General features: G+C 41.6%; 1 protein-coding gene across 10 annotated transcripts in view; it reads right to left on the reverse strand.

The window, feature by feature from the left end:
• Nucleotides 1–21596, reverse strand: part of Plekhm3 (pleckstrin homology domain containing M3) — a 175320-nt gene that overhangs the window by 101607 nt on the left and 52117 nt on the right. For all 10 annotated transcript variants that reach the window (XM_013157563.3, XM_003474190.5, XM_063237367.1 and 7 more), the window contains one exon: nucleotides 9148–9293. In XM_013157563.3, coding sequence (XP_013013017.1) covers nucleotides 9148–9293 — 146 coding nt within the window. The remainder of the gene's footprint in view (nucleotides 1–9147; nucleotides 9294–21596) is intronic.

Here is a 21596-nt window from a genome sequence, read left to right on the forward strand (position 1 = left end):
CTAGGCTCCCAGGCCTTAAAAGGACTCTCTCTTCAGGTGGTACTCAAACCCGAAAGCCACAAAAAAGTCTTTTATAGAGACAGTAAAAGCAGCAAGACAAATAGGACAGCAGCTACTGACAGCAGTATTCCTAAACTGAAATGCTCGCCTCAGTGCTGTCAGTGCACAGCCTTCTCAAGTTACCAAGCAGTGCTCACTGCGCACACCCAGTGCACCCCTGCCTCCATCCGCAGTTGGGGCAGGTAGAGAAACCCTGCCGCAGAAAGCCACTTTTGGCAACAGGACTGAGCACACACTCAGGGTTTTAAGAATCAACTGTTAAGCCTGGTGAGGGATTTTTGAGAGAACTCAAAATTTGGCATGAGGTGCTAGTTTTGCAAAATAGAACACTGCTGTTTTCTTAAGTCCTAAAGGACCCTCCACAGTGGCACAAGGAGTCCACTCTCAAACGCAGCTATCATTAAAAACATTTTTCAAAAAAAAAAAATTAGAAGTTATTTAGGAAAAGTGGCCAGTGATATTCAATGTTTATGTGAGAAAAGTTTTCTTATTAATATAAATATCATATTATATCATTATATGTGAGTGCTGAATACGCCCCAACTAAGAACTAAGAGCTACTGTCCTACTTCTCACCAACCAAGTTATGAAAAACATAAAAGTGTTGTTTCAGATGTAAATAACAACTCAGTTCATGAGTCAGGTGCAGCTGGGTGAGTGCTGTTTTTCCAAAATGAATGGTCTGGCTGAAAAATCCCCATGATCGCACTCCATTCATATTGCAGTCCATCTTTCATGCTCAGTGGCTCGTTTTCAAACCCAAGGGCCTATGAGTATTTCACCAAATAACATTTAACATTTATTCATGACACATTATTTATGTAAGTGAATCTCTCTGCATTGCTCTCATTACTTATCAGTAGAATAATCTGAAGCTGCGAGAACTCAGTGCCAGGGCTGTGGACCTGCTGTAGTTTATGGGCTGAATCCCCCCGCACTGCACTGCAGTTTGCATGACTCAAGAAGGAAGAAGTTGGGGTGGAAACAGACCTCCCCTACCTCACACTCAGGGAGAGCTGGGGACAGTAGCACAATCACACGAGTACTACAAACTAACAATGACAAACCTGCTAGTGACATATGTGTCTATAAATAACACAGGCGGAGTTTCATCTGAACAGTAAGCATGGCTGCCACTGACTTATGAGTGCACGCGTTGTGTCATGCTGGTGACAGCGACCTCTTCAATCTCCAGGTGCTGTTCAGAAGGTCCATGTAACACTGCACAAGAAGCTCTGGAACGGGGCTCTGGCATGTCCCCTGACCAAAAAAAGCCCTGGTTAAAAATGCAATTAGGCAAAGGGAATGCTTAAGCATAGGCAGAAATTTGGAGACAGTGCGGTGCTGGTGGTAGTGAGGCCTTTGTTTTTGTTAAAGGAACAGAAGGTATCAGAACTAAACACACAAGAATAGGCCAGGCATGGTGGCACACACCTGTAATCCCAACACTTGGGAGGCTGAGGCAGGAGGATAGCCAGGAGTTCCAGGCCTGCCTGGGCTATGTGGTAAATTCAAGGCCAGCCTGAACTGCACAATGAGACCTTGTGTCCAAAACATAAAGAAAAAGAAAATACAAGAACATAATCTTAGACTTAACAAGGACAGTCGAGACAATGGAGTTGGTTTCTCTCAGTCTGTGTACCAAGGAACACTAGTCCCACAAAAAAGGTGTTCTGAGGTTCACCAAGAAATACACCCTACAGTACTTCTCTTCTTGGTGATTCTCAGTACAGTGATTAGCATACTGAAACACTGAGACGTCTTGCACTAAAGAAAACCTGCTTAACTCAGAGTCCTCCCAAATCCATCTGGCCACAAACTGAGCAGCTGTTTGGTGTTGGGCCAGATTTAAAGGGCAGGGGGGCAGGAGGCACCATGCAGCCTAGGCACTGCTCACTGACTGGAGGAAGGGGAATCATCTTTCCCTGACTCTGCTCCACTCAGTCACTTGCCAGGCGGAGAGCTTGAGGACTGCATTCTCCCGGAAAAGCCCTTTCCGAATCTCCACAGTGCTGGCCTGCTTGTGGCTAACACCTTCTGACACGTACAGAACTTGTGACTGCTCCATGGAATCCACTTGGAGAAACACTAGGTATTAATCCATGATCTGTTTTTAATAAAAGAAAACACTGAGCCCACTGACTTACTTATGGCTATTTCGTGGCAAAACTGGAGCCAAAATTCAGTCTCTGGATACCCTGCTCTTTATATTGTTCATACATATAGTTTTTAAAAAGTTTTCACTCTACCATAATCTACCATTTTATTCCTCAAAAAAAAAAAAAGAGGTAATTTCAGCCCCTCCACCATTCTTCTTCCCCTGTCAAACAGAAAGCAAGTAAGTTGCAAATTTATAAAATGATTAGGCAGTACACTGCAAGTAGGCTTCCATTGGATTTTAACTTTAAAACAAAACTAAAGTTCAATAACATTTTTATCCCAAAATTTGTTTGTTTCTTACTTTTTCCTTTCACGGGAATAAGAACATTGAGCACTGACCAAGGTCACACATGGTCATTTGTTTCTAAAAGAATAACATACTTAGACTCAATAAAGAAAAAAGGAGGAAGAACAGCCAGAGACAGCACAGTTACAACAGAAGTGACAGCTGACATCCTGGCACTAAGGAAAGGTATCTATCTGCAAGGAGATAGAAGGTAAAAACAGAGTGTATAACTACAACCCTGACTGAGGAAAGTGGGCTTTCTCCACCAATCTCACAAACGCACACACCTACACGGAGGAAATTATACAGGTAGCCTGACTCATGAGTCAAAGATCTCAGTCTATCCTATATTGACACTATTTAAATGAAAAGACACATAGCTATAAAACATCTGTGGAGGGATATTCACTGTCCAGGAGAAGGTGAATGAGGTAGGGTGGAGGAAAACTGTCTACATATGCCTAGCCTTTATCACTTTCTGAATCTTGAAATTTATGAAAGTATATTGAAAAAAGAAGAAAGAACAATAAACAAAGGAAGAAAGAATAATAATAGTATGGCAGTGTGAGTATAAGTAGTATGAATCATTTAGGAAAAAATAGTCTCCCTTACTCCACTGGACTCTGGAGTTATCTATCACAGGACAGAAGAATCATTCATACTTATAATTCTGAGGCACTGAAAAGGTTTCTCATACATATATTTAAATAAGATTCTTAAGTGATACTAAAATTTATAAAATTATAATAACCAAAAGAGGGAAAAATATCATCCATAATCTTATTACAGGAAAATAACCATATACTGCTTTAGTATAAACATTTCCTTCCAGTATGTATTTCTAACTATACTGTGAAAACTAATAACCAAAGTCTTGATAAAATCAATTCCAACCCACCGAAAATAAAAACAAATCAATTCCAACCATGCTGCTCCTCAGTCTTATTAAAACAGGCAGTGGGGGTTAACAAAGGAGGAACCCTAAGTTTAATTACATGACGCTGAGCAAATGCTTTTTCCCATCAATATGCTTTTTTCAAGCTCTGCAAGGGCAGCAAACTCACCACGAATGCCTCTCAAGATGTGGAAATAGGAAATGGCTTATGTAACATGGAAAACCCCTAGCTAAACGGAATGTGAATATTCAGGCTAGGACACAACATTTTTTTTTTTTTTTTTGAAAAAGCACAACTACAGGAAAATATTTGGGAAGAGTTCAGCTGTTTGAGTTCCTGGCCTCCTCTTTGTCATGCCTGAGTTTTCTAAATGCCTTCAAAGAGAATCTCACTAGCAAATGGCTGCAGAATTTGAGGACAGGATTTCGCTGCTTCTTAATCTTAGTGCTTGATTCGATCTGAAGGATATAGACCAGAAAATAAATGAAATCTTTCTTTAAAAATAATTAGGATTACTAGTATTGGGGCAGACCAGGAAATGCTTAAGATGACAGATACCATTCTGCTCGGCAGAACCATTCTTCACTCTTTTAAGTGAATATGCAAGCCTGTCACGTACTTGCCATTAAGGACAGTAGGCAGATCCAACAGAACGATGTCTGGTTTTAGGAACTGATAGGTCCAAATTGATCCCCATAATGAGGAGTATTAAGTTAAATGTTGGTGTCTGAGAAAAGACAGAGAGACACTGAGCTAAATGGAACAGTTACTTAATGCAGTGGGATGATCCAGATAAAAGTGACCAGATAGTTCCTGCTTTAGAATCTCCCCTGGTCCTCTGAGAATGTGGGAAGCAGTGACCTGACACAGGAGATTTTCCTCATGTGCAGCATGGATGAAGTGAGAGTACCTAAGATACATCTTTAATTAGTTATCTGTTCTCTCAAAATCCGATTCGGTTACTTGAACCACCACAACACAACAGCCTGCATTACAGAAGGACTGCAGGTTTGGTGATAGCCGCTTCGATGGTTTCTGGGGCCTTCAGAACTCCGTGCACAGGGACCCGGGTCTCTCCTCCTAGGGCCTGCCTCCGGAACCCCTGCCTCAGGTTTTGCTTTCCCAGTCAGAGCCACCTATCTGCTCCTGCTCTGCTCCCTGATGCGTATTCTGTTGGCAGGTGCCATGCAGTCACAGTGCAGGGACTGCCTCACTCATTTCCTTTGCACACTCAGCTGTCAAAGCCCTTTGCTAAGCCTATTAATCTAACCCTAAAACAAACTCAACCAGACTTGTCTCCCAGTAAGTATGTTTTTATCTAATATGCACAGGACCAATGTATTTATAGACTATATTTAGAGTGTCAAGTACAAGATGCAGGGGAGAGTGTGATAATTCTGTCTAGTAGAGGGAAGCAAAGTATTAGGAGAGGAAATGAGATTCAAGGTAGGTTTTGGAATTTGCTGGGCTGAGTGAGAGAAGAAGAAGCCAAAAGGTGTGAAATAGCTTGGCAGGACGGGCAACAGGAAGCATAGATATGATCTCAATGAAAAGATTAATGGAGAAGGAATGAAATAGCTAGAAAGACCGGCAGAGATGCAAGTGCACAAAAGGCTACATATACCAGGCAAGAGAAGCATACTTACTTTACAGACAATCACAGTAACAACTGCCCTAAACCAGGACTTACGGGCCACACACGATGCTAGGTGCTCTGTCACTCATTCACTTAGGTAAACAGCCACCTTATGAAATAGGTACTATTATTTCTATCATAAAGGTGAAGAAACTAAGACTAGAAAAGGATAAGGCATTTACCCAGGGTAAGAGAAGGACCACAAGAGGCAAGAATCGGGTGTAAGAAGCACCATGAGGAAGTTAATGGCTTTTTTCACATGTGTGACACTAAACCTTCAAGTTGGTGTAATGGAACTGGAGGTTGGGGGAGCACTTGATCTCAGGACCTAAGCTGATGCAGCCAATGCTTGCTTGCTGGTTAGGCCAGGTATCTGTGGCAGGAGAGGAGTCCAGGAGGCCTCCCAGATCTGGCGGACGTGACTCTGGCAGTCAATCGACAGTTGGGAGGGCACTTAGTGAGCGGGCATATTAAATTTGAGGTGCCCAAGAGGCATGCATCATATATCGAGGTATATCCTAGGAACCAATGTAAAGACACATTTCCTGTGCCTGGGGAGTCTCTCTTTACAGAAAACAGACAAGCAACCAGCTGTTATAGAAATGTGATGATAATGAAAACACTAACATCTTCTGTTCATTAAGTGTTTAGCATAGTCATTTGCTAAGTCCTTTTGTTTTTTAATCCCAGGTTACAATCCTCTTTTAGGTAACTGTAAAATTACAAAAAGAACAAATGCTTATTTGTGCTAGGCACTATCTAAAAAGATCACATTTGAACCCACCAAACTAGCAGTGACCCTCTGCAGTATTCTTACCCTCATTTACAGATGAGGACACTGAAACATGGAGTTGAAATAACTTACCCAAATTTTACAACTAGTAAGTGATCAAGACTTGAACCCAGGCAGTTTGGCCTCAGTTTATAGAATAGGAAAGTGGGTCTCAGAAAAATTCAAGGAACTTGCCATAGTTAATAAAACACCTAATAACAGGAAGAGGTATGCCTTGGACGCTCCCGCTTTTAGCCTCTAAGAGCATGCAACTCTCTAGGCCCATGATACGATGGTGGTGAGAAAATGAGCCACAAGTAGGGAGGGAAGGGAAGAAACACGGGCTTTACTCAGAAAATGCTCTTTTATTGTGCTGGAAGAACAATATATAAGCCAGTCATGGTGGTGCACACCTGTAATCGGTCCTCAGGAGGTTGAGGCAGAAGGATCACTGTGAGTTTGAGGCTAGCCTGAGCTACAAAAGCAACTTTGAGGCCAGCCCACACTACACAGCAAGACTCTGCTTGAATACATACGTACATACAAAACAAAACAAAAACAAAGAATGATACATAAAAATGATGGGTAAACACATCTGGAGACATGTAGAATGACTGATACACAGAAGAAAGTGCTCTTTCTTTCTCCTAGGTTAGGAAAATAGTAAAGATATGTACAAATACAGATAGAGTCATATTTACATTTCATAACTTCTGTTTTCTTCTTGCAGTAGGAGACAAGGTCAGATGCCAAGAAGGATTAGAATGCAGACTTGGGGCCAGTGAATATGTGAATGAGTGAATTACCCACTGAGTAATAGAATTATGCTCTCTGTTAATATGGGTAAGACATGGTACCAGGACAGAATCCTAAGCCTAGAGTTCCACTTCAACAGGGAGTTAGATTCCTGGATTTGCATTTACATGGTGTTGACAGTGCTACACAAATAGCTAACCAATTAAAATATCCTGAGGACTACTAGGCTGAAAACTAAAACTGAGATATCTATTGGTCAATTAAACCATATACTGATTTCAGTCACAAAACTCGAGATAAAAAAAGAGGAATCAGCAGCATATCAATCTCAGTTGGTGAAAGGTCAAAAGTAGGAAGGGAAGGGGATGAAAAAAGAATTAAAATGTATATGCACCAACTCTCCACAATGAATGTAATCATCATGTACTGTAAACATATACAACAAATTTTTTTTTAAAAATCACAAGCTCTGGAGATGTAGCTCAGAAGTAGAGAATCTGCCTAGCATACAAGACACTAGACTGCCAAAAAAAAAAAAAAAAAAATCATAAAAGGTAGAGTATGCAATGGAAACAAGAATCCAAAGAATAAACTTTGAGAACCTCCATATTAAGGGTGTAAGGCTGGGGATACAACTCAGTGGCACAGTGCCTACCTGACAAGTGCAAGGTCCTAAGTTTGATTCCCAGTACCAAAACAAAACAAAACACCAAAACAGAAATTTAGGGGTATAGGCAGAAAACAGGAAGTCAGAGAAAGTGATTAAGAGGGAGAAAAACCAGGGATGTGTTATCAAGGCTAAAACAGAACAATTCAAGGAGAGTGTGGGCGGCCCATCTGGTCAAATACTATATACCACAGAAGCCCAGTAGACTAAAACCTGCCGCAGGTCAGCCAGATTTGGCAAAAGTACAATACAGAAGAGATAAGGCCATGAACAAAGGCAAAGGCAAAACCTTCTGTAGGAAGAGTGAGGTTTCTTCTGTCACTGGCAAGAAGACAACAGTGGATGTAGATGTAGACAGTTTGTAGGTGAGCTGATGGAACCACAGCATCATCATCCCAGTTTTACTTGTAAAGTAGAAGATAAATGCCGGAACTAGCTTACTAAGTGAAGATGGCAGATGCTGAAACCACAGGATCTGATAGAAGCTACTGATAAAGAGGGAGGAGGATTTCCGTTAGCCCCAACGACACATCTACCTGCCCTGCATCCACATCCAAGCCCTCCTCCTATGCATGCAAGTCCATGCTCATAGACTCAACCTCAGCCTGCTAGCATCTCTCCTCTCGCCTAGGTAGTTCACAGTCCTACTGAAAATATGCTGTTATTTTTCCACTAAAACAAACAATCAAACAGAACTTGACCCACTTCCCCTTGAGTTACTCGCCATCTCTGTCCTTTCCTTTAGTGCACAACTGCTCAAAAGAGTTGCCCGTTCTTGTCTTTCATGTCTCTTTCTTATTCTATGTTGAGCCCACTCCAATCAGACCTTTGCTCCCACCACTCCACTCAAACTGCTCTCATTAAGGTCACTAATTACCTCTGCATTAGGAAAGCGGCAGTCACGCCGCAGTGCTCATCTTCTGTGACCTATCAGCATCTGTCACAAGTCATCCGGGATAGCTTGCTTCACGGGCTTGTCAGATAGCCTGGACCCTTCTACTTCACTGCTCACTCCTGTTTGGCCTCCTCTGCCTCTCTTCTGTCTTCTTAAGCTGCAATATCCCAGCAAGTCCTCACTCTTTCTCTTCTGTTGATGTGTATTTTTATATCTAACGAACCTGCTAGCTGCACCTCTTGTCTGTGAGCAGCTACTTTGCAAAGCTGTTCGCATACAACTATGCTTTTCACTTGCTCCCCTTCTTTAAGAAATACTAGTCCAACGTAGTGATCAGGATTGTACCCCATTTCCTTTGCAGGAAGCTCAGTGCACTGTTCCTTCTGTGGGTTGTCACCTAGGCACCTTCATTGCTTCTCTCAAGATTCCAGTCCTAGGGCCCTGAGTGTGTAAAGATTGACCTTCCCATGCTACTCGACTGAAAGAAATACCTTGGGTTGCTGGGAGGCTGAGGCAGGAGGATCACCAAAAGTTCAAGGCCAGCCTGGGATACACATAAATTCAAGGCCAGCCTCAACTACATAGTGAGACCCTGTCTCAAAAAACAACAATAACAAAACCCATGGACTATATATGCCTTCTCTAAAGATTACTGGCATGCTCATACATTATTTCCCTACTTTTATCCTCCCATAGTGTTGTGATGCTGGAGGTGAGGGCTAATAAACAATGAGGACTTTCTCCATTAGAATTTGCTCTTGGTGCCCACAGTAAATTATAGTAAATGTGTTTCTTAGGCCTAGAAGTAAAAACTGCTATCTATTCTTCATTAGAAAATTAGTGAGTCATCATTAGGAGGTCTCTAAACTGTGAGCTATGTATGAAGAATGAGATAACTGAACGCTTTTCTGAGACTACTTAATGAAGTTGGTTTTGAATTGTTTTATCAGCTTGAAACTCATTTAACCACAAACGAACACCTGACTGCTACCATCAAGCCAAGCCGGTGCTGCACCTACCTTATACTTCGAAGTATCCCAGTTGTGCACTATGCGAGCTGGGATAAGGAAGCTGTCGTCCACATGGCAGCTGCTGCAGTAGTACCACCCGCTGTAATTGCAGACCTTGGCTTTCCCATTGGAAAGGCCTATAGAGCGCTGGCATCCTGTTCAGGGCAAGAGGAGAAGTCTGATTGTTGCACTTTGAATACCACAGAACAAGCCTACACTACCCTCTAGATAAGTGAAAGAAGTTGCAGAGAATAGATGCAGATGTGTTCCTGTCTTTCTAGCCTTAGGGGCTCCACCTCATTTCCTGGAGATTTACTGTGTCACCCAACTGGTTCCATCCTGGGTCTCTTCTGATTCTATCTGTTTTGTGCACAGCTTCTCTACAAACCCTTTATTTCCTCGTTTTCTTCTTCAGAACTCTATTTGTACATGCACTCTTGTCTAACCAACACAGTATCTCTGAAGAATATACTGTCAGCTCCATTTTACTGATAAAGAAATGGGAGTGTGGATTGGGCTCAAAGTTTGTCTGACATGTAACCTTCTTTTGCTTACAACAGCAGTGTAAGGAATTGGGTCTTTGACTGAGCCCATCTCACCTTTCCAACTTTTCCTCCCATGATATGTATGTGACCACTTACTCACCTACATATTTCCTTCCCATCTGCAATGAAAATACAATCTTTTATTCCAGTCAGAGAACTTCCCACATTGCCCCCTAGATAAACTCAGTGTACACATACCCTCCACATAACAGCACACATTATACACCTTTCTGCTCTCTGCTTTGGCAAATCTGGCCCCTTATTCAAGACTGCTGATTGCTGGCAACTGATTGCTAATCTCCTTTTGATATTCCACCAAGTTCATAATTCTGTGAGCACTGTCCATGTGCAGTCAGGTAATCTGGCAATAGTCATGACCTTCCACAAGGAAGCCATTACTTCAATAGGAGTTATGACCTTCTACTGATGGGCATGAAAACACTGTCATGATCACCCCAGAGGACAAAATCGTGGCAAGCAATCAAGGATATATAAGCCCCTCATTATTCTGATATTTCTGACCCTCAGTTTTCATTTTAGAAATCTTTCTCTGTGGAACTTTGCATGGTTGAGTACCAGAAACAGTATTAATCAGAGATCTGATACTATTTCACAATGTGGGCATGAAAATATGATAATGTAATGGTCAGGGTGGCACCCCATTTCTTCCTTTACAAGATGCTTAAATACATTTATTTAACAAACTACAAACCTAAGATACTGATCCACATGAACTCCCAGGATAAAACTATCACGAAAGTGCAAAGCACTTCTATCATAAATAAGCTGGGGTTAATATTCAGTTTCACAGTACATCCTCCAGAAACAGAATTGGATCCTACTGTGTTTTAATATGAGCAGTATTGAAAGATAGTTGGGCAGGGGATATCGCTCAGCAGCACAGCATCTCCCTGGCAAGTGCAAGGCTGTGAGCTTGATTCCCAGTACCACAAAAAGAAAGGTAGTAAATAAATGTTAGTATTCTACTTAAATGGATCCCTCCAATGCATTTCATTACTACTGAGTAGCAACAAAAACATTATAAGCTCCTGTTTTTCCGGCTGGTTGAGGAAGGAGAAAGAATGTGTGAAAGATAAGGCAGAATTGAACAAACTTCTGTTTGACCAATCTGTCACAACCCCAGGGCTGGGAACGCTGGAATGCCATTTCCTGTCCTTGCAGACTGCATTACTCAGTTGGCATTTAGCATGTGCTTTCTTAAACTGTCCTGTCTTTTTATGGGCTTGTCAAAACAGTCACGCTATAAACATCTTAGAAATGTTTTTTACCTTCAGCACTTAACACAGAGCTTTTACATATAACAATCAGTAAATGTTTATGTGGACAGGATAGGCTGTGTACTGGTCAGCACATGTACACTCACACACATATGAAGAGACTAATGCCAATGGTTATTCCAAACTTGATCCTTTTAGCCCTGTCTCCTGGCTCTTGAAGCAGCCTACTTTTATTAGTACTGCTGCTGAAACATGCATATTGTATATTAGACACTTGTCCATCTATGGGCTATAGGATAGGGTTCAGTGAAAGCTGGTATATCCTAGACACAGGGATATTGCAGTTTCCAAAAATTAGCAGATAGTCAAATTTAGTTAATATTAAAATGATATGACTATAATTCAGCCTTTTCTAATCTTAGGAGGTGACATGATCTTGCAGTAATTCAGGATCATCATAATTCAATCTTACCATAGAACCCTGAAAAAATATTAAGTTATCTTAGCTTTTTGATTGCTTGAATTTTGCATATAATAAATATCAGTAAGTTTTGCTGGATATTTATATAATCATTCATAGGTATGACTGGGTTTATTAGTCTATAAAGATGTTGTTATCATTTTCTGGACACAAAATATACAATATCAAAATATACAAATATGCATTTAAGAGAAAGATAGAGCCTAAACCTATATTGACTGGGTACACAGCTCCAGAGACACGCCGCTCCAGAGCTGGGCAACAAATGTGTAAGCTAACTAAATGAACTAAACACTCCACAACACTGCATAGGTCTCTGGGTTCATAAAAGATGGGAAGGGGTAGGGAACACAGCTAGGATTCATTCATCCAGGTTTTAGCTCAGACAAAAGCAGCAGCACTGATGTTCTTGCTCCTCTGAGCTGAGTGTCTTTCCCTTCCCCCCTGTCTAGAACCATGCTAGCCTGCTGTTATGCTGTGGTCACCCTCATAGTCCTGAAGTGAACCCAGACTCTGCGTGCCTATGGCCATTCTGGGCCCGCAGAGCCTAGAGTCAGGAACACTGGGCCTGCTCTCTGTCAGACTGGACTGTCAGATTGGACTCTCTGTGGACTGTCAGATTCAGTGATCATAAGCATTTGATAGAGATGTTTGTAAAAAACATTGATGCTTCCCCTATGATGATTTTGATTTTCCAAATCAAGGGTAAGGACCGGGAATTCAGATTTCTAATAAGCATCCTCCCCCACTCTCCACCAGAGTCCCTGGTGGGTAAAAGCGGAGGCTAACTCCCTGATTTCTAAGTGACCTCTAGTTCCCTCCAAGCTCTGAAAAACTGATCCTATCCAATGCAAGCAGAGGGCAGGCAGACTGCTCAATGAAAAGCTCATGATTTTGTCACAGTTTACTTTCCAGGCTTCCAAAAATCAATATTTCAGGTCAGGTTGTTGGTTGATTTTTTAAGAATTGGGTAGTAGAAACAACTTGAATTCATTTTACCAGTGTTTTTCCAGAGCATTTTTATCTCCTCTGGAAAGTATCCTACTCAACTTTGAAAGAATTAAAACTTTTTATTTCCAGATTGAATGTATTTGTCTTTCAAAGGCTGTGGTATTGCTGGGAAAGAAGGTTAGAGGCTGGTTAGTGATCTTAGGTAGACTCGTTTCTAAAAAACAAACCATACCATTTATTTCAAGAAGGAAACACCACTGTTTCAATTAAGATTTCCTTAAATATCACACACTAGCAAATCATGGATTAAAAAAGTCTGAAACAATTCTCCATAAAGGTACACGATCTGGGATTTTACTTTATCACTGTGAGGTTTTCAACAGGGAAAAAAAATGTGTTTTCTTAATAATGACTGTTAAAAAACAGTTTTCAGAAGGTGCCAAAAGCTGGCCTCTGAAAAGCAACATTATGAGAAGAAAAAAAGAACTGTAAAGTACAGACAAAAAATAATTAATTGAAATAACTAATTAGAGCTTATTTACATATATTTTTATGTACTTTCAGATTTTTCAACACTGTTTCTAAATTAAGGGGCATTTGCAGAGGGGAACACTCTACACCTTAGATCAAAGCAAACACATTCTTCCAAGTTTCTTTTTGAAACTTTTCAAAGTGTATTCAATTCATAGGAACAAAAACTATCTCACAAGAGAACCCAGTGGCCTTTTTTTTTTTTTTTATTGCTTCCCACCCCACTTCAAATCTTTAATGAACACATGCTCTGAAGAGCTTAGCTTCCCCTCTGATACACTTCTGGAAACAAATGTCACCGTTTACCCGGAATCCTATTTGCTGCATGTACAGTCCACTTTCCGAATGGCTTTTCACTATGGCACCAGAAGAATCTGTTGCTGGGGGTTGAAGCAGAAATCCTGGCCCAGCTCTCCACAAAAGCACAGTCTTTCTTCCAACGAGTGCACCGAGCTGGCCTGCCTAGCTGTGGTGGTGTCACCCAAGCGAGGTCTCGAGCAGAAGCCTTCTCTCTAGCTAATCCTCCCCTGACCAGCGCTGCAGCTCGAACCCACTGCTGCCCGTGAGGAACAGCAGCAGCTGAGCCTGGGCCCACGCGAGTCTCTTGAACCGAAGGAAGCACGTGGTGCTCTCTGCCCCTGCCCCATTTTCACTTCCCCAAAGTGAGCTTTTTTTCCAGTTTAGTAAGGGAACACCGGTGGCTTGTGCTTAAAAGGCAAAAATGCTCTGAGAAAAAAATAAGAACTTGCCTTCGTAGAACGGAAGGAAAAAGAGAGAGAGTGAGAGGTCACATTTTCATCTGCTCTGGAAAAACAGAAAGAAAAGAACTGGTAGGTTTCACATCCTCTTTTACTAAATAAACGCACGGGCATGCGAGATAAGGAGCAAGCGGGGAGGCTCGAACCCTGACTGCGAACCCTGATTGCGGTGAGCTCTTCCTAAAATGCTGCTCGCAGCCCTCAACTTTGATCCTATGCTCTTGGGACCAAATTTTTCCAAAATGAAGGAAAACAGAAGGGGAGGTTCAGAGTGACTTGCTGATTTATAAGAACTGTGGAAGCTGGGGACGCGGGTGTGTGGTTAAATTAGAGCACCTGCCTAGCAGGCACCAGCACCCCAGAAGGAAGAGGGGGAGAAACTGGGAGAGTCATGAAGAACTTAGCTTCCTTAGTATGAAATACAGTCTATAGCCATTGATAACCATTGGCTCACCAAGTAGCCAAGTGCTGAACCCACACTTTCTAAAGTAGAAGGTTACAGTTAGTACAAACCGCAAGTTATGTTTATTTGGTATGGGATTAGCAGGATCTGGGCAGTTCTCCAATTAAAGGATGTCTAACAGAGCCAGAGTAATCTTTTCAATGCAGCGTTGATATCCACTAAAGGAAAGAGAGGCAAAGCAATCCTGGGGCCCGACTTGCATCTGACACAGCTGGAAGGGACAGTGCCAAGATGGAAAGAGGGAGCCCCATGATAACAAGGCAGGGGAAAGGGAAGGGGAGGGGAGGGCAACAGGAAACACTCAAGAGATGACCGGTGTAAACATCACAAGTCTTCGGTTTTACCATTCAGGCAGGTGACCTATAAAATTATCGGAAGGCATCTATGTAATCATAAAATCAATGAAGACTTCAAACATCTGAAGAGAATCTAACATATATCACTGAACAAGCATTTTGTATATCACAAGACAAACAGTATGCCAGGCATGGTGGTCTGTACCTGTAATCCCAGCACTTGGGAGGCTGAGGTAGGAGAATCACTATGAGTTCAAGGCCGGGCCTGGGCTACAAAATTGAGTTCAAAGCCAGAATGAACTGTATAGTAAGACCCTCTCAAAAATATTTTTTTTTTAAAAAGCCCACTTGAACTATATAGCAAGATCTTATCTCAAAAAACAAAACCAAAAATAAAAATTAAATTTAATTAAAATTTAAAAAGACAGTATTCACAAGCATATCAAATGAAACTGAGGAACAGAAGGAGAAATCCAGCAAAAAAACAACTGTGTGCTACCTGTAATTGCTAATATGAATAGCATGTCTGGTGATGACATCCCATTTGTTGACTGAAAATATGGACCATGTTAGAATGAAACTCTTTCAATTTCTTTTTTTAAAATTTGGTACCAGGAATTGAACTCAAGATCTCACACCTTATCAGGCAGGCGTTGCACCTCTGAGCTATATCCCTGACCCAAAATTTATTTTCTCCATAAGGTTTTCAGTCCCTTGACAGTGAATTCTGTTCCCAGGGGATACGAACGTCATAGCAGGGCAGGAATACATGGCCTCACATACAATCCCGAGGTATACTTGCTGGTTCTTTCCAAAGCTGCACTGAAAGTCGTCTGTTCATCAAAAAAACTTTTTTCCTCATCAGGTCCTCTGGCTTTACCCGGCCTGGTCTTGTCTTCCAGGGTTCGCTTTATGTTTACCTCAAATTGTACAGCAGCAAGTGGTTGTGTGTGGGAAGCCACCACTCGCCGTTGGCTGAAACTCTGACTCTCAGGGTCCTGCTGCACTGTCAGAGGGCTGACACACACTCAAGTTAATGTGAACTGGCACTTGTAGAATAGATCAGCTTTCGTCAGCAGTTACAACCTTAAGAATACAGCAGAAAGAGCCCTGCACCCTAGGAGGATCACAAATTGGAGTTCACTCTTAGGTAATTTAGAGATTTAGTAAGACCTATCTGAAAATTTAAAAAAAGAAAAGAAAAGAAAAAAGGGCTGGGTGATATAGCTCAATATATAAAGGCCTTGGGTTCAATAACCAGTATTGGGATATATTATATATATATATATATATATATATATATATATATATATATATATGTATAACATAAGCAATAAATCCTCTAGGGCAAAATGGATGTACCTACAGCAATACGGCAAATGTCATGCTTGTAAAGAAAATATTAGTACTAGGCCTGGGTGCTGAGATAGCACGATATCCACTACATCTAGACAGACAGAGACAGCAACAGATGAGACCAGGACTGAGTCCAAGAGACATCCACTGCCAACACAGTGACCATCCACATAGCAGCACCATGTATGACTTGATTATACTTGCAGAACTAAGGCAATTAAAGGAAGGCAATCAATTCAGATTCGGATGGAAATCCAATCCAAATACTGATTGGTTTAAAGGTATCCTACTATTAAGTGAGTTTGTTTGGCACCGAGTATTTTTTGGGAGGGGGTGGTTTTTTGAGACAGGGTCTTACTATGCAGTTCAGCCTGGCCTTGAACTCACTATGTAGTCTAGGCTGGCCTTGAACTCACAGCATCCTCCTGTCTCAGCCTCCCAAGGGTTGGTACTACGGGTGTAGGTTGCATTGAATATTTAAATAAGTCAGTTTTGACTGGTAGGACCTATATTGTATTACCAGTGCTAACAGTACTTAAATAAAAAATAAAGTGAATTCACATATCAGGTAATTACTGATAACTGAATATATAAACTTGCTAAATTCTACAGTGCTTGTTTAATCTCATGTAATGTCATTAAGATTATATATCATGTGAAATAAATTAATAAATACCAACTAGATTCCAACTTACACTGAGAAGTGTCAAGATTTATTGGTCTTTCAGGTAAACAATGATTGAGATACTAAAGTCAATATTTAGTCAAAATTTATCTTGAAAAGCAATAAATCTTGATTTTTGCTAAGGCAAGTAAGTAAACATGTGTACCATACTAGAGATTCTGGCTGCTTATTTATCTACTAAATATCTGAGTCATAAATACAATGATCTATAGCTTTTCATTTCAAAAAGACATAATTGAGTTACTTTTAGTTTTTCTTACAAGACACTTCAATAGCACTGTTTATATTAGTATAAATTCAATAGTGACAAACTTAAATTCAGTTACTAGTATATTTACACAATCTAAATTTGGTATAATTTCCCCTCCTTTCCTCTTAATAGTCAGAACTGGATTTTCTCATTTACTTATGGGTCTGTCTGTTCCTTCCTCAAAAGCTTTCAAGAAAATGATAAAACAGCTAAAAAATGAAATATGGTAATAAATAATGGGAAGAGAAATGGATAAACACACACTGACATTATGCCAGGCATGATTATAACTGCGTTGCACACATATGTGTGTTTGTGTCTTCATGTAACCTTCAAATCAATTCTATGAAGGAGGAATTACCCTTATCTTGCAGATGAAGAAACCGAGGCAGAGGGGACTAAGTAATTCTGTTCAAAGTTCTCCAGCTGATAAAAAGGCAGACCCTAAGAGGAGTGGCTGATGTGATGCTTCATGAGCAATCCTACATCACAAAAATTGTCTCTGTGTTGGTGACAAAGTAACAAGGACAGAAAAATATGAATCAATTTATACAAAAGAATATAATTTAATGAATTTAGCCTAGGATCTCAAGCATTAACATGACATGCTCTCGAAACAGCTGGCGACAGGACAAGTGTGCATGGTAGAAAGCAGATGATAATAAGAGAAAGCAAAGGTTGGAGAAATCACAAATAATTGTGGCCACTGAGGAAGGCTGTGTAGACATAAAGGCGCTCAAGCTGGAATGTGAAGAAAAACAAAACTGGAAAAATAAACATCAAGAAAGAAAGGTTAAAATCAGAAAAATGGGGTCACGTCAGAAAACACTGAACATTCTAGATATTTGAGGCTCACTTTAAGCAAGAAAGAGAGTTTGGGATGATAAAGTAAAGCTAGAACGTATGAATGCTAAACGCTCAGAGTAAGTGCGTTTACTAATAAGATACCAAAACAGCGTGGGTTGTCTCAAGAGGGTGTAATCTGCGCTTTGCAAGGATTGATGGGTAAGAAGAAACAGGAGAGGAGAGAATCAGCTGGTAAGTTATTGCACCAGTCCAAGCTTGACTAGGTGTATCTGTGGGAATAGCAAGGGATAAAATGAAAGTGTTAGTACAGAGACAACTGCAAACAATTTGGTAACTGCCCATGTGAAGGGGATGATAAAGAGACTGTCCGAGACGCCCATGAGCTAAACCAGACAAGTGCTCACTGGTAATTCCAGCACTCCGGAAACTGAGGTAGGGGGGTTGCAGGTTTGAGGCCAACTGGGTTCCACAGTAAAATGGGGCAGGGAGGGAATCTATCCCATGATGTTTTGAACCAGTGACAATTGTACGAGCTCCATTATTCAGAGCAGAAGGTAGCTGTGGGCTGGGGAATCTGGGAATGCTGTTTGTTTCAGGGATTAAGTCCAAAGACAGATTTGGAAAAATCTGAGCTACCAACTCTCCTGTGTTATGGGTCAGCTGATTGGAAGTAATTACCCTTCATTATACAAAGCAACTTAAATTGGATATAGTGTTACTGAAAACATCTAATACATTTGATGGAATGATGGCTGAACTATTTTTACTTAAATCCATCAAAGAAGATGCTGAGGTAACAGGTTATAAAACCTTGGGTAGTGTGAAGTAGCATGCATTTCATCAGAAGATATTTATGATTTTATTTTACTTTTTTTATCGGTACCGGGGATCGAACTCATGATTGCCTGCTTGCAAGGCAGGCGCTTATGCTGCTGAGCTAAATCCCCAGCCTCAATATTTATGATTTTAAAAGAACTGAGTGACGAAAAGAAGGTGTAGCTGGCAGGCCTCACGGCTTGCCCAGCATTCTCACCCAGGAGAGACGTCAGTACCAAGCAGGGATTCTGCAATGTCTGTGGATATTTTTGTTGCCCAAAGGGCGAGCTGTGACAGCTGTCATGGTGTCTAGCAGAGGCAGAACAGGGGTAATGCTAAACATCATACAATGCACAGGACAAGCCTCCCAAAAAAAAGAGCTAGGGGGCTCAAAGCATCAACAATGTCACTGTGGAAAGCCCTGTGACAGTGCGACAACCAGAGGGAAAACATGAGAGCTCCACATTCCGAGTCTGCTCGCAAGGAAAGCGTTCCCAGCTCTGCTTTCTCATCACGACAGTAGGGTAAGAGGCCTTGTCCACAGTGTGCCACTATTCGCTCTAGTCTGCAGTCTCTAGTCTCCAGTCTAGTGTTCTAGCCTCAGCCCCGGGCTTCACAAATGAATCTTCCCAGGGAAACACTTGCCCAGCAAGAACTCTTTGAACAGCAAGTGCATCAACCAAAGGGCTCAGTGAGAGGATACTTCCAGACACGAATGCCGCCGGCGGTAGGCACAGTCCTACAGCATCACTTCACCTCCTCCTGTCAGTTCTGGCCTACACGTGCAGTCCTGGGAGTTTTCGCAGGTTCTCCTATGACAGGGAAGGGAGGTGACCTTCACTATCCTAGGAAAAGCACAAGTGCTAGCTAGGATGGGCTGCCTGAAACTTATGCATGAGGGTCTTTGGGGGAAGACATCCTATGAAATAAACTATCTTGCTGATGATGTTGAGCCATGTGAGAGCTTGAGACAAAAGGAAAACTTAGTAATATTGACACTGTCTCTATTTAAACCTTATATTTATTTCTTATAGATTTACCTTGACTATCGAAATTTCTTGACACCCCGAATTCTGTGCCTATCACGAGTGCTGTAGTCATCTTGCCCTAGTCTCAGCCCTGCTGAACACTTTTGTCTTAGAGAATTTACAGTGTGCCCCAATTATGTTCCTTCCGGTTATTTCTATCAGCATTTACATTGTATTAAATCACCACCAACTCTCTTCCCGTAATTCCTCATCACATCTCTGCTAGGACTGACTCAAAACTTTTCTGGCTTCAAAGCTCAGATTATCCTTCTGGTTTACCTAAAGAGCAACTTCGCTTTCCTCACTGTTTCTGAAGCCTATGCCTCCTTATAGCATATTCAGAAGTCTATTTTTATACAGCCTCAGCTGAGCTAATATGAAACTTGGGTCCCCTCTGACTTCTCTGTCACATCACACCCTGTGCGTGGCACCTGCTTCTCTTCCCTTGTGCTTCAGGTCTCCTCTTTGAACATTACACTATCTTTAAAACACAATCTTTCTTCTTTTTTGCTAAACCTTTGAAAAACCCTGGGACAGCATCTCTCAGAGTAATGTCTACTTGAGCTATTTTAGTAATGACAATAATTTGACAAAATTAAAGTCATGAGTGTGGATCTGAGTAGTGCTATGAGAAGTCTCAACGTGAAAAAGATGACTTTCATCAGCTTCCTGTATATTCAGACTTGAATTTTTACATTTTCATCCCAAATTCTTTATGTTCTATGAAACTTAGGCCTTGGTTTACTTTTTTCCTTCATTCGTTTCTATTATGGCTTCTATGTTTTTCTGTCTCTCTAAAAACACATTTGTGATCAAGCACAACATTAACTTTTTAACTAGTATTTGAAGATAGCTTATCTAGGTTACTTAGGTATTAGTTTATTTAGAGTTGGTAGAAAAAACACAAAAAATACCTGCACACAGGAAACCCTGTCCTCTGGTGCTCATGTTGCTGTCTGAGAGCATTTCCTAGCCCACTCCTCCCTGCTTCTCCCTATGCTGTCCCCACAGATGGAGAAATAGGTAGCTGATGCTGAGTTCAGGACCATTGCAGACCCAGCCTGGCTCTCGGGGAAAGGCTGGTGTCTGCTGTATTAGGCAGCACTACCTTGGCAGCGTCTCCTGAGACCAGGTACACACACACATCTACCTAGTACAGGGTCCATTTTACAACAATATACACAGTATTTAGGGAATACATGTGATATATTGATCAGGCTCTGATTCCCCAGAGGAAAATGAGGAGGTATCACTTATCAAACCTATAAACCTTGTAGGGACCGTGGTACAGACAGTAAGCATCCAAACCAGGGGGGTGGGGAGGAAAGAGGCAGCAACCATGTCAGTGAAGAGATTCCTGAGATGAGGCTCATCTAATTTAGGCTCAAGGGGTTGCCAGGAAACCCGAGGCGTGATCAGGCACCTTTACTTCAGGTAAAATTCCTCATCCTAACATTGGAGAAGAAACACCATTTTCCAAAAGCTGTTTTAGCCATTATTAGGCCGTAAAGACTTCTCTTTATCTAAAGAGCACTTGGGAAACTTCCCCATATCTCCTGAGCAAAAGTGCAGGGATGCATAGTGCTGGCAGATAGACAGGTCTCCTTTGGCTTGGCCAATGTAACGTGTGGACTGTTCCCAGCCAAGGCCAGACAGTTTCCCCTCGAGAGAGAGCTGAAGATGCTGGCTCACAAGTCTGTCCAAAGGTTGCCCGGGCTATCTAAGTCAGTGGCGGGGCTACAAGTGGAGGTCCCAGCTCTGGTGCTACTTTACTGCTTGCCCCACCGAGTCTAGATGCCTCTAGACACATCATGCGTGTCCACTATTCTGTGTGTTCTCTAATAATCCAGGGCTTGAGAAGAACATCTTTATGGATGAGAAAGAGACTAAGGTTTTTGAACTAGTCTACTCCTTTGTGTCACGGGGACAGCCTGGTGAGCTGAAAGGTAGGTATTTTCAGCATGTCTTTTGGTTCAATCCCACGAGCTACTTTACTGAAATGGCATGAGTAAGACACAGCCCTTGGTATACGCCTGGCTACAATGTGGTTTATGATCTTACTGGAAATTAATGTAAGCCAACAGGTCAGAATCCTAGTTCCCTTCTAGAAGTGGTATATAGCAGAAACTAAATTGCTTTTTCAGCAATTCCTGTAATCCTAGCACTGAGGAGGCCGAGGCAGGAGGACAGCCATGAGGTTGAGGCCAGCCTAGGCTCCATAGGGAGTTCAAGGTCAGCCTAAACTGCACAGTG

Source organism: Cavia porcellus, unplaced genomic scaffold (assembly GCF_034190915.1).
Source record: "Cavia porcellus strain 051 isolate PalLab524CR breed Dunkin Hartley unplaced genomic scaffold, mCavPor4.1 scaffold_26, whole genome shotgun sequence".
Classification (NCBI taxonomy): Eukaryota; Metazoa; Chordata; class Mammalia; order Rodentia; family Caviidae; genus Cavia; species Cavia porcellus.